At 28.4% G+C, this 13,000-nt stretch overlaps 1 protein-coding gene across 1 annotated transcript in view; it reads right to left on the bottom strand.

Annotated features, from left to right (window-relative positions):
• Positions 1-3,185, bottom strand: part of LOC107437408 (short-chain specific acyl-CoA dehydrogenase, mitochondrial-like) — a 9,652-nt gene extending 6,467 nt beyond the window's left edge. The window contains exons 1-2 of the mRNA XM_043055982.2: positions 2,917-3,185; positions 15-181 (exon numbers count right to left, since the gene is read on the bottom strand). Coding sequence (XP_042911916.1) covers positions 15-181; positions 2,917-2,968 — 219 coding nt within the window. The 5' untranslated portion in view covers positions 2,969-3,185. The remainder of the gene's footprint in view (positions 1-14; positions 182-2,916) is intronic.
• Positions 3,186-13,000: the final 9,815 nt, after the last annotated feature.

Raw genomic sequence — 13,000 nt, forward strand, 5'->3', positions numbered from 1 at the left:
AAGATTCTAATTACTTGATCTTTAGGAAATATCTTTTTCTCATCAATCATAGCTGCTACAGGCTGCAGTTCTTTTTCAGCAAATTCTCGAGAAGTCTTCTGAAGCATTTTGTGAGTATCGGACAAAAGGCATGCATTTGAGATTGACCTGATGCCTACTGTTTTTTTCAGTAATGGTCGCCCTGAAGGAATTTATTTAGCAAAAGAAAATTTTTAATACAAATAAAAATAGTAACAAATAGAAGAAGCTGGAAAAATAGAAACCGCTCTTCAGAGATATATTTAATGTCTAATTTTTTAACTTCTCCATTTAATATAGCGATGGATATTTCTTACCGAAGAGTTATATGATAAGCAGAATTTAGTCATTTTGCTTCCCTTTGTTGCATTAATAAAGAAGTTACATCTTAAAATTTTTAGATTTCTTTTATTCTTAATGATAAGAAAAAATTAAAAAAGCTCTTCATTTACGTACAAAAACATAGCAAATTTAAGCACTTTCAGTCAATAAAATAGTGCAAAATAAGTTTTAATTTAATACGAATTGTTTATTAATTATATACTTTTCCAGAATTCTATATAATCTAAATTTCGTGCACACTCATGCTTGGAATTTTTTTTTCGCTATGAGGAAATAATCAAACTTATATGAAGTGTAAATAGAGCTAAGACATGCTAATTATTATAATTACAAAGCAATTATGAATGTACCACTATTGTGCATATTTATTTGTACTACTATCAGTATGTTACGAAATTTTAGTAATTAATTACAATTCCTTACATGATGTTGCTTTTTTCACAAACATAAGTGTAATTTAAATTGAAAAAACAAATTACATTAGAAATTAAAGTTGCTTAGTATTAAATTTTACAAAACAACTACAAAAAGAAAAAGTTAAACAATAAATAAAAAAAGGTCAAAGTTGTAATTGCGTTATTACGATCAGTGGTTACCCATTTACAAATGCCTTTTCGTTCTAGATTGAAACGCCACAACATTTCAAATCATGGGTTCCAAAAACTGTCTCAATTGATGTTTGTCGTCGTATTGGTTTTCAAATCCTGCCTATACGAACGTGTTTCAAGATGTCAAGAAATACTTTTCCTTCTTTAGTATTCATATTTATATTGAAATCGCCGTCAAGCCAGTAATTATAAGTCAATAATAAAATAATATAAAAATACTTTAAGTTATTATTATGTATTTACATTAAAAATACCAGCTGGTGAAAATAAAAAGAAAAACAGCAGTAGTCACCATAGCAACTCAGGCAATGACGACGCATTCGCAGTGTTTTTTATTACACTTGAACCTTGGTATACAAAAACCAGATTAACTATAAACTAGACAAAAACTATTTATTCTGGTGGCCTCGTCTTCAATGCAGTTGAATAGTGTGATAACGTCCAAATAAGTTGCGCACGCCATCAAACCCAAAAAAACACCCATTTCGCCAATGGGTTATAGAAATATCTATACTTGTTTATTTTGGGCAGCCATAACAATATTGCCTAACAAATGGAATTGACACCAGTGATGCTTAATTGATGGTGGAAATAGTTATTACTGGTATTGTGTATAATAGGCTGCTAATGTATTAGTAAAGAGATTTCAGAAAAAAAAAAAATTTAAGACCCCTGAAACGAATAACATTGAAAAAAGGGATATTTCCATATTGGAACCCGTTCATGCCAGCTGAAATTGCCAAGGCACCAAAAGAAATTGCTCAGTAGTTTAACCTCGATTAAAATTTTAAAAAAAAAAATACATATTGTGTTGCAAGGGGATTGGTTAACAGGTTTAAATGAGAAATTTTAGTTTCGCCTAGCCGATTTCTGCAAATCGCCAATACGTGGCAATTAAATTACCGCTACCGATCCAGAAATCTCCCACTAAGAGATCATTGTCTTTCAGTTAGCCAAGTGCCAGTAAAAAGGTAATAAGAAATATTCTCGCAGGCCCTGAAAATGCCAAAATTTGGCAGTAATTTCGGCGAGTACATCAATATAAAAATCATCCAAAAAATACTTTCAATGCTCACTTCATATTTATTCCTTAAAAGAATTCCCGATGAACTCCATATTTAATGTTTGCTTAATTTTTTTAGTTATTTGGTTTTCAAATTATTCATAAAAAATCTAAAAAATTCAAAAATAATCTTTCCCCAATATAATTTGCAGTGTTCATTTACACAACAATTGACATTGTTACTAAAAAAAATAAGTAAATAAAAAAATAAAATTAAAAAAAATTTAAAAGAAACTCAGACAACACCTTTCCTTTGTTCTATTAGTTTTCCATCGTTTTTTTAATAATTCCTATTACCTATTTTATTTTGATGAATTTAAGTAATTTGTTATCATACTGTTATTCAAACTTAACAAGTTTAACAAACAAACAAGTTTATTCAAAAATTCAAATAGAAACACATTAAGTCCTTTCTAGAAATTTGCACTGAAAGCAAAATTTGTTTTATCATGCTCATTAAATTTATCAAACTTGCACATAAAGTGTTGTGAACTTGCACATAAGTTGTTTTTGAAATAGGCATAATTTAAGCGTAATCATATTTAATTTAAACACAAATAAATGAATAATTAAAACAAGCAAATAACACAGATTATTGGCCTTAGCAATTAATGCTGCACTTTTCTTAGGCTTTAATTTCTCTAAACTTATTTTAGAAGAGCTTCCGTTTATCAATGTGACTTTAAATTGATAATGATTAGACAGCTCTTACCATAAATCATTTCTACAAATTATTCATAGACAGTTTATTGAGCATATTTATTAACTTAAAATTTCGCAATGACATTCATTTCTAAACATTTTTTACAATAATATGATAAAAATGTAACTATTATTTAAATGAGAAATAAAACAGATTTTAATACCTATGAATTTTTTATTTACCTGATAATCGGAAGAGCGTTCCGAAATAATGTTTTGGTAGCATGAAACCCATGTTTGCACGAAACCCAATCTATGATAAAAATCCCTCCAAAAAATATCACACATTTACTTTATAAAAGAAATTTCGTTTTAACTATCAACATAAAATTTTTATCGTCATTTCTCTTTCTCAGAATTGGTGGATATGTGGCTTAACTACTACTGTAAATATTGAATACCTATTGACTAGTATATAAGACATGTTAACTTGATTCTACCTAGACATAGTCTAAGATTAAATCCCCTCAGATACACCTGCTTTATGTCTTTCTTCTATTTTTACAGGCACGGAAGATAGAAAAGAAAAAGTAATGTTAAACATTGTTTAACAGTAATGGTAAATCAAGATTTTAAAGAAACAAGAAAAACGAAATAGAAAATCAAAACAAAACATAAATAAACACTTACTGACGCAATCTATTCGAGTGTGTTATATTGAAAATGTTAAGTTTTTACTGCTAATACGAAATAGAAAGTTCGGCAATCGTAATAATTTTACATTTATTGCTTATTATATACTATACTTTTAAGGCAGCGTTCCTAATAAAAAAAATTACTAAAATAATTTTATTTTAAAAAAACGAAGTATGAATTAATGAAAAGTATTAAAGTTTCCCTCAGAAATTTTAAGTGGAACTTTAATTTATGGTTATAGAGTTCTAAAAAAATAATTATTAATGCCGAATACATAATACTTTTTTTCCAATATTTAAACATTGTAATACACATTTTTGATGTTGTTTAACAAATTAATAGCAAAGTAAATGGTGTTTTTTTTATGCAAAGCAAAATCCTACTAAATCTAGATTTTATATTTTTTTTAAAAAAAGTAACCGGAATCAGTAAAAGTAAAGATACATTACGTTTAAATTATACGCAATAATTTTTTTAAAATACAAGAAAAAAACATTACGTCGTTTAACAAATATACAAAAGAAAAGGGAAAAAAACAGTAATATTTTTTTATATACAAATGTTAAACTAACAAATAAATGCCATTGAAATTAAAAAAGATAATTATATTTATTACGAAATAGATATTTTTAATAAATTATAATTCACAAGGACTGCAAATTTTAGTGTCGGATATCAAACCTTGTCAATGGTAAAATGATGAAAAATCTTCATTCCTCTAATTAAATATTTTAAAAATAGTCTTTTTTTTTTATAGGTTATAACGTTCACAATTACATTAATAACTTTTAATCGTTATGTCGGGTTTTCGTCGACAGAAGACTGATTATTTAGGGTTCCGTAGAGGGAAGTCTAAATAATAATTGGGAACCGCTGCTTCAGAGCATGTCATAATAATCACTAATTCAGTTAATTTTTTTTTTTTTTTTTTTTCGCACTTTTATCAAATGTGTGATAATAAGAGCTATAGTTTTTAAAGCCAGAATTTTCGATAAACTGTTCCAATGCGAACGAAAAAATTACCAAATGAATGGTTTAAAAACCATATATTTTGGTTTTGTTACCAAAATTGTTTTTCTTTTCTTTTTCGCGAAAAATGTCGCAATTTTTTCTTCGTGCGTTATTTTGGGTTCTACTTCTTCCGCACTAACTATTTAGACATAAATACTGAAAATGGAATATCAAATCCAATCTTTGAAACATGGCTATTTTCATGCACTTTGACTTCTACACTTATTTTAAAAATTAATTTTGCAGATGAATTATTTTTTATAAAACAATGCAGTTAAACTAATTATATCAAATTCAATAAATTTTCTTCTGTATATTTAAGGAACTATTTCGATGCTATGAAATTAGAAATAGTAAGCAATTAGAAATTAATTTAATAATTTATTTACATAAAAGGCATGTATTTTTTTTAAAAAAAAGTTTTTTTAAAATTTATTCCTGATTTTGGTATAATTCTTAATCAGCAAATTTTCACTTTCTCTCTTTTTCTAATGTATTAGATAAGAATAAATTGTAATCAATTGATGTATTTGTAAAAAATAAGCCATGTTGACTAAAAAAACAATACAGATAATAGAAAAGCAATTAATCGCTACAGGGATAAAAATGTATGCACCCCCCCCACAGCTGTTTATACCTCCCTATCCCCGTTTATAATCGAAGCAAATTATTCAATGTTATAAAGTGTACAAATATTTTTTTATTTTTTTTCTAGGCCGTTGAAGGCACTCTGAAGCGAGCACGTGAGGGCCGTTATATTAATATTGTTTCCAAAAAAATAATAATATTTAAAAAATAATAATAATTAAAAAATAATAACAACTAAAAAATAATATCATTTCGTAAGCTGATATTCTTCCATTGATGTTTATAGTAAAAACATTTGTTAATTTTTTTGCCTTATTTTTAATTGTTTGAAGTACATTTGTTAAATCTTTGTTCAAGATTAAGAATTATCATTATTTGTGTAAAAATTATCATTATTTTATATTGTGTCTTTTAAATATCAGAGAAAATAAATGTGATACTGGTTTGAAGTATCAACTCTGCTCTTGATACTAGGATACCTTGTACACCAGGAAAAATCACCTTGTGAGAAATTATACGGATTTGACTACTAGTAGAATTCAGGCTGATTTATCAAATTGTAATGTAATTAAGCATTGAAAGAAATGTTAATATTTGAAAGAGATTAGATATTTTTTAAAAACATTTAATTAAAGCATAAGGATTAATTTGAAGTCTACGAAGAGGTACTGTCTTCACTTCATTTATTCTCTTCAGCAGCTCAGCTATTTCTTCTTCTATAACTCTACAGCCCTTTGTGAACCCTGGCTTGTTTCGCAATTCTACTTCAAACAGTTCTACTTCAACAGTCTCCCTCCACCTACTGATCTAATATTATAAAAATAATACTATTTCAACAAATTATTTTTTTTAAAAAAAGTATTGCTAACTTTCGTAATTCGAAAATGTAATATCAAATCGAATCAGTTTCTAAATTTACATAATAGTTAATGGTATGCTTTTTACGAGATCTTACCAGTTCTTCTTTTAAAGTGAGTTTTTTTCTTTTCTTTTTTTCTTCTTCTTGTGGTTGGTTGGCTCTAATGCCACTTTCCACACGGGGAAGCCTGCTTGGTGAAACCGAGCAAATTTAAGGCAGAGTGTGAGATTCTTGTTTTTCAGTGGCGCCATCTATGGCAAGGAATTCGACTTCACCACATCATACGTCACACCTGTTTATAAGGCGGACCCATTCATCCACAGATCGTAATTTTGTCCTGAATCAGCGAACGATCAATCTCCAATCCAGTACCCCCAGAGGTATTGACTTGTTATGGGGGACATGGAGGACTTTTGCGACTCGACAGATTTACCGTGCATCAGTCACCATTTACTACACGGGGGGTCTTCGGCCGGCGGGGTTCGAACCCACGAACTCTCGGGCATGGGCTCAGCTCCCTACCGACCAGGCTATCCCGGTCACAATTCCTGTGATTCTTCTATGTTAGTTCCGTGAGTCATTTGTGATAATCAGTTTTCAAATTTGACAAGACTGTGCAACAAAGAAGACTATTTCTGTTAATCCATTTTCACTGGCGCACATTATTTTATAAGACACCGATGAGTTAATGGTTGAAAGCTTCATTTTGAGATAGCCAATGTCCAATTGAGGAATAAAAGATGTGAAAAGAAATGTAGTAAATTTTTGATTAAGTTAAGTAGATAGCTTCTATTTATTGCAGCGGTAACATGGTTTTTTTTTCTTTTTACAAAGGAAAACTTGAAGCTTATAATATTTATTTTTGTTCCATTTTGCTACTTTATTTCGTGAAAAATTTAAAACAAAGGAGAAAGAAAGAGAAAAAAATTTCTCCCTTTTATTATTATTTTTTTCTTTGTGTGTATTTGTTAATTTCGGTCACAAAACATATTTCACGAAGCATATCATTGCCTCACATTAAACTCATAGACACGAACTTATTCCGAGTACAAATTCACTTTGAGAATAATGACTAAGTATTTATATATGATATTTCTTAAAAGTTATTCTCTTAACATCTCTCGATTTATCAGGAGATTTTCATTGCAGATTAAGAAAAGTAGCAGTAAATTTAATAGTTAAACATTAAACGTAAATTTTGCAGTTAAGCATTAAACGTAAATTTTATAGTTAAACATTAAACTTGATGTCACCTTCAGCTGCTAGAAACATTAAACTTAAATGTTTGAACAATCACATCTAAATCAGTTGTCCCATAAGTCTCAATTTCAGAGCCGTAACGAAAAATAAGTGGATAAAAATTAATAATTGCGAAAATGTCCTTTGTCTAACCTTTCTTTCTTTTGTTTTTTTAAAAAAAGCTGTATTTTGTATTTATTTTTAATCCTCGTTTTATTTGTAATTCATATCTTATATTTTTCATTTGTATTTTTGCAATTCATATTAAAATCTAATTTGTGATTAGTTAAAAAAAACAAAAATGTTAGTTTCAATTTAATACAGTTTAATTCATTTTAAAACTAAATGGTGGAAAACGTACAATAAACATATAATGAAAACATATAATTTGTATTTGGATATAAAATATACATTTAGTGCATTCATTGGATTCTAGAAGTAGTTCTAAAGAATTAAAGTTTAACTTTCTCAATAACATTTTGTAATCACGAAATCAATTCTTGTATATTATCTAAAGTTAGAAGTAATTTCTAGTCGCATTCTAATGAATATTCAAATGCATTTTCAATCTGAATTCATGTTTCCAAATTGAACAGACAGTTAAATTCATCAAAATTTTAAAACAAACACTCATTACTTCGTGTTTCAGTTTTGTATTACAGTATTAAAAGCAGTTTTTTATTCTTGTGTTTTTTATTTCTCAAAATTTTTCCTGGTGCTTATTTTTCCTTATGATAGCTGAGATTTTTCTTTATGATAGATGAGTGATAGACTACTGAAAAAGGCTTGAAATTATCTTTCATTTGTGAATTCCGAAGCTAATGACTTATTTTTTGGACCCATATATATTTCCTAAAAATTAAATATTTATTGATTTCCTTTAAATTATATATTTATTGATTTCCTTTAAATTATATTAGTTAAATTAATATTAGTTTAAATTAAATAAATGTTCAACTCCAAATTATTCAGAGAGCGAACCACCAACTTATAATATAATGAAATTTTCATCTAATCTTAGATTCATGTATTCGTAGAAAATATTGAAATTGTCTTGAACTTATAAAGCGAAAGAACTCGGTTATGCACGATCACGCATTACAACATATGTCTTAGAACAAGTAAATTCTTTAATGAATATTGAAGGGTAACTAACCGTGATACATTAAATTTAGTTTTTATCTTTGCAACTTAGCTTTTTAAGTTGGCTTTGGAATTTATGAGCTAAAGGATAGTTTATTTGTGAAATATTTTACTCAATAATTTATAATTAATAAATAATTAATTGATAACTAATTTATAATTTTATATTATTTGCGGTAAAAAGATGCGTAATTTTAATTACAAATACATTTTTTAGTTATAAAAGTGTATCAGCTTGTAATTATTTAAAATGAAAGCAATTTTACAAATAAAATATGTTTAACCATGCGTCAATGATATGAACCTACCAGTCTGAAAGATATTCGTAAACTTTATTTTTTGTAATGCATTTATGCTTTTAGAATAATTACAGCTCCATCGAAACTATTAATTTTAAAATAATTCAAAACATCAATTCAAAGTTTGTAAAAATATGAAATATTTCTGAAAGATCACCTTAAAGGTAAAATTAGAATGTATTGCGAAGAACAATAAAAACATTACGTTCCTCTTTGGAATTTTCTTTAGCACTATTATTTTAGTCCCCTTTTTTTATCTACATGATGATTTATATTTCCATTATTAATATTATTTATTTTCCTTTAATCATAACTAGAAAATCAAAACCTCGATTATCTCTCAGTTTCAATAGCTTTATGTGTTCTTTTATTAATATTTTAGTAAAAATATGCGCCCCAAAACGTTTAAAGATTATAAATTAATTTTGTAAGAAGTATCAATTTAAATAAGTGTAGTACGATTAATACAAGTAATATTTTTATCCTCACGATTATGATTTGTCTAACTAAATCATTTTCATAATCAGAGTTAAGCAAATTTTTCTACAACTCCGATTCTACAGACTTGACTATTCTGAATTAACCAACAGAACTAATCGAAAGGTTGGAAAAATAGGTTGTTTTTTAGTTTATTTATTTAATTTAATTTTAGTTAATCCAGATTACAAATTCTGTCAAAGATCCAACTTTTATTTGATTTTTGTATTTACAAGATTTCACGAAAAGCTTTTTATTTTCTAAAATTTTGCAATTGATGAAGTTTGGAAGTTTGATTTTGGACAAAAATTAAGTATTATTATACAGAAGATTATATTTGTGAGGTTAATTAATAAGTTTAAGCAAATCACTCATAGTTAATTTTATTTAAAACTTTCATCAAGTTATATTTTACAGATTAGTCAGTCAGGGAAGCCAACTTTCCACGCGTTTGAGGAAAATTTCTTTCTGTGGTTGCTAAGTTTATGTTCTAATGTATAATTACTTGTTTTGTGAATTTGATTTAAAGTTATTTTCCACACCACTACATGTAAATGATTAAAAAGTTCAGATGAAATTTCTCTTTGTACCTCTCATTGTGATAATATTAATTATTATGATACGGTTGTTGTTGTTCATTTACGTCGCACTGGAGCTGCACAATGGGCTATTTTATTTTATTTTATGACCGACGTTGAACAGTCGACGCAATTTTTGGGTTTACGACTACTAATGTTCAACGCAGTAGCCTTGTAATTTTGAACCAATCCAGAAGACAAAGAAACTCCTGGATCGGTATCCCCAGAGGTATTGATTTGCTATGGGAACATGGCGACGGGCTGGGAAACATCCCTGAGGATCCCTGAGGATGATCCGAAGACATGCCATCACAATTTTGATCCTCTGCAGAGGGGATGGCACCCCCGCTTCGGTAGCCCGACGACCTGCACGCGAAGTCGAGCACTTTACAGTAGACCCGTTTAACGAGGACCAATAACGCACACCCTCGGTCCCTAGGCAGACTGATCCAAGTGGTTATTATGATACGGAAGATTATATTTGTGAGGTAAATTAATAAGCTTAAGTAAATCATTTTCATAGTTAATTTTATTTGAAACTCTTAGACAGGGAAGTTGGTAAGGAAGGGGTAAAGGGTTTCAAGCATCCCCCATTGTGAATGGCAATATTTCCTCAAACAATTTTTTTAAAACTAGTTTTAATTTTTTTTTTCTTTTATGGATTTTATAAGGTAAAAAACAACACTTAAAAATAATTTTACGACATCGATATGAGGCTCTTGATTGTTCCAAAATGTAAAACATTTGTTCTCTCACAAGAAAGTAATATACTCTAGACCAGGGGTGGCCAAGCTCTTTGATAACGAGCAATTTTTCAAAATTTGAAATTTTTCGCTAGCCGCAATTAAATAGGGGAGAGTGGGGTCAATTGTAACAGGGTACGATTGTAACAGAACAAAAATTTCGAGTGTCGGGTTCTAGATTTGGTTCCTAGGTGGCGCACAATGTGTATTTAATAAATCCACATGCACACCCCTGCTGGCAACCATTTTTATGTACTTTTGAAAAAGTTACATCACAAAAGATATTTTCACGCTACGTAAGTACTTTTTTTGGTATTAGAATATTATATTGTAACTAAGTAATTTTGTTTAAACAAATAAAAATTATTAACCGAATATGTAAGTGGACACCTTAATCAACATTTCAATATAAAAAAAATTAGTTTTGTTAATTAACTAGCATTGTTTTTAACAAATGAAGCTGAAATGGTGTCTTGGGGACGATTGTAACAATAAGTAAAGGGACGATTGTAACAGCTGAAAATAAAATTCATAATTTCAATTGCAATTGTTTAACCCCCTAGGTTCCATTTCTTATGTTTACAAACCATTACTTAATTCTTTAAGAGCCACCAATAGTTTCCTACATTATTTATATTATGTTGCATGTTCATTATTTTATTTGTCACCTTTCACAGCATAAATTAAAATTTTTAACCCCTTAAAGTTAAAAGTTTAACCCTTTAGGTCTCTGCTCATTATTATTTTTACTCCTAAACTATCACTACTATTTTGATCAATAAAAAAATCTATCAAAACTGTGATAATATGCATAATTAACTGTGTTTTAGTTAGTGGGGACAATTGTAACAAGTGCACGACTGTCAAAAATTGTTAATAACTAATATAATCACATTTAAAATAAGGTATTTATTTTTCTTTCTAGTAGAGGATAGTCTACTTTACTCGTCTGTCAATTAATACTAATAATATATTGTATTTTTTGTTAGTTGAAAATAGTTAGGTAAAAAATGTTACAATTGACCCCACTCTCCCCTACCTATATAAAAGGTATAAATTTTTTTTAATATTTTTTTTACATGTATTTATTGAAAACATATAAGTAAAGGTACAAAATATGTGTATTGAATTTAATGTATTAAAAATTAAACACATTTATTTTACTTCTCTCGATAATTCTTTAAAATTTTGTGAATAATTGGTGATTGCCCTCCTCAATAATTCTTTGAGATGCTAATTATTTAATACTGCTCGGTGTTTGAATTTGACGAATTTTAAGGTGGAGTAAAATAATTCACTTAAGTACGTTGTTCTGAATATTGAAATAATTCGATAAACAGTCTGTTTTTTAAATTTAGGATACTTCGATTCTGGTATAAATTTCCAAAATTCAGCAATCGACGTCGACTTGTATTTTAATTGTAGAGCTCGATCTTCTTGCATCTCTATTAATTCTAATTCTCCAGATGCTTTTTGTGTCATAATTACAGTCGGACTTCTATTTAACGAACTTCCATTTTACGAATTTCTCTATTTTGCGAATTTTTTCGTGGAACCAAGAACATTTTGGAAATTTCTTCGTTAAATAACTTCTAAATAGCGAAGTGAATTTTCTATTTAACGAATTATTTTTTTTTTGAGATCTACTTTCCCCATTTCCCAAAATATTTGAGAAAATTACTAACTTGTTAACGCATTTCATGGGGGAAATGACCTTGATCTGATTTTCGCATCCCCTTAATTTTTAGAGAAAGAAGTAAAATTCCTTTCCCTTTTTGTTTGCATTTCATACAGGAAATGCAACGTCACTAGAAAAGGGGGGAAAGGGTCAAATTCCTTGAATAGGAAATGAGCAGAGAAGATAAAAGGAATGGGTCATCAAAGTGTGTGGTCCCTGGTCCCTTATTGACATGTCCTATTATCTCCACCCCCACTGTTCACTTCCTTTCTAGAAAAACTTTCAACTTTCTCGTTGTTCACTCGGTAGAGCTCCTGTTTTAAGATTGCTGATCAGAGTGCTGCTTGTTGCTTTTCTTACGGCTGCAAAATGTCGAAGCGAAAGTGCCTGACTATTAAAGAAAAAAATTNTAATTTAATGGACAGTTCATACAGTATTTTATTCAATTTTTATTGATTATTTTTTCCCCGTATTTGACACTTTGCTGTGAAAATGATTTATTTATTTTATTTTTAAATGGTGTTCAGGTCTACGATATTCAGGTCTAATTTGATTTAAAGTTATTTTCCATACTACGACATGCAAATGATTAAAATGTTCATATGAGACTTTACCTTTCCTTGTGATGTTAAAATGTTTGCAAAATACCTAAATTCTACAATATTAAGTTTTTAATTTCATATCACTCAATAAAATATTTTTCAAAAAGCGTAGTCCAGTGAAGCCTTATTAAATTAGAAATATAAGTACTTTTGCATTAACCTGATGCATTGCATTGATAGGCTTTGTTATTTTTTTCAGTATCGTAGACATAACTTCTTAAAAAAAAATACTGATTTTATTTTATTTTCTACAACATCTATATTGCTAAACAGGACTGTAGCAAATAGAATCTTTTCTTTTTATACCATTGATTATACTTCTTTTAAAAAATTTATTAAATTAGGAGTTTATTATTGAAATTCGTGCAATGTGAATTATATTAGTAATATGCAAACAACATTTTTACTATATAT

This window comes from Parasteatoda tepidariorum, chromosome 5 (genome assembly GCF_043381705.1).
Source record: "Parasteatoda tepidariorum isolate YZ-2023 chromosome 5, CAS_Ptep_4.0, whole genome shotgun sequence".
Taxonomy (NCBI): domain Eukaryota; kingdom Metazoa; phylum Arthropoda; class Arachnida; order Araneae; family Theridiidae; genus Parasteatoda; species Parasteatoda tepidariorum.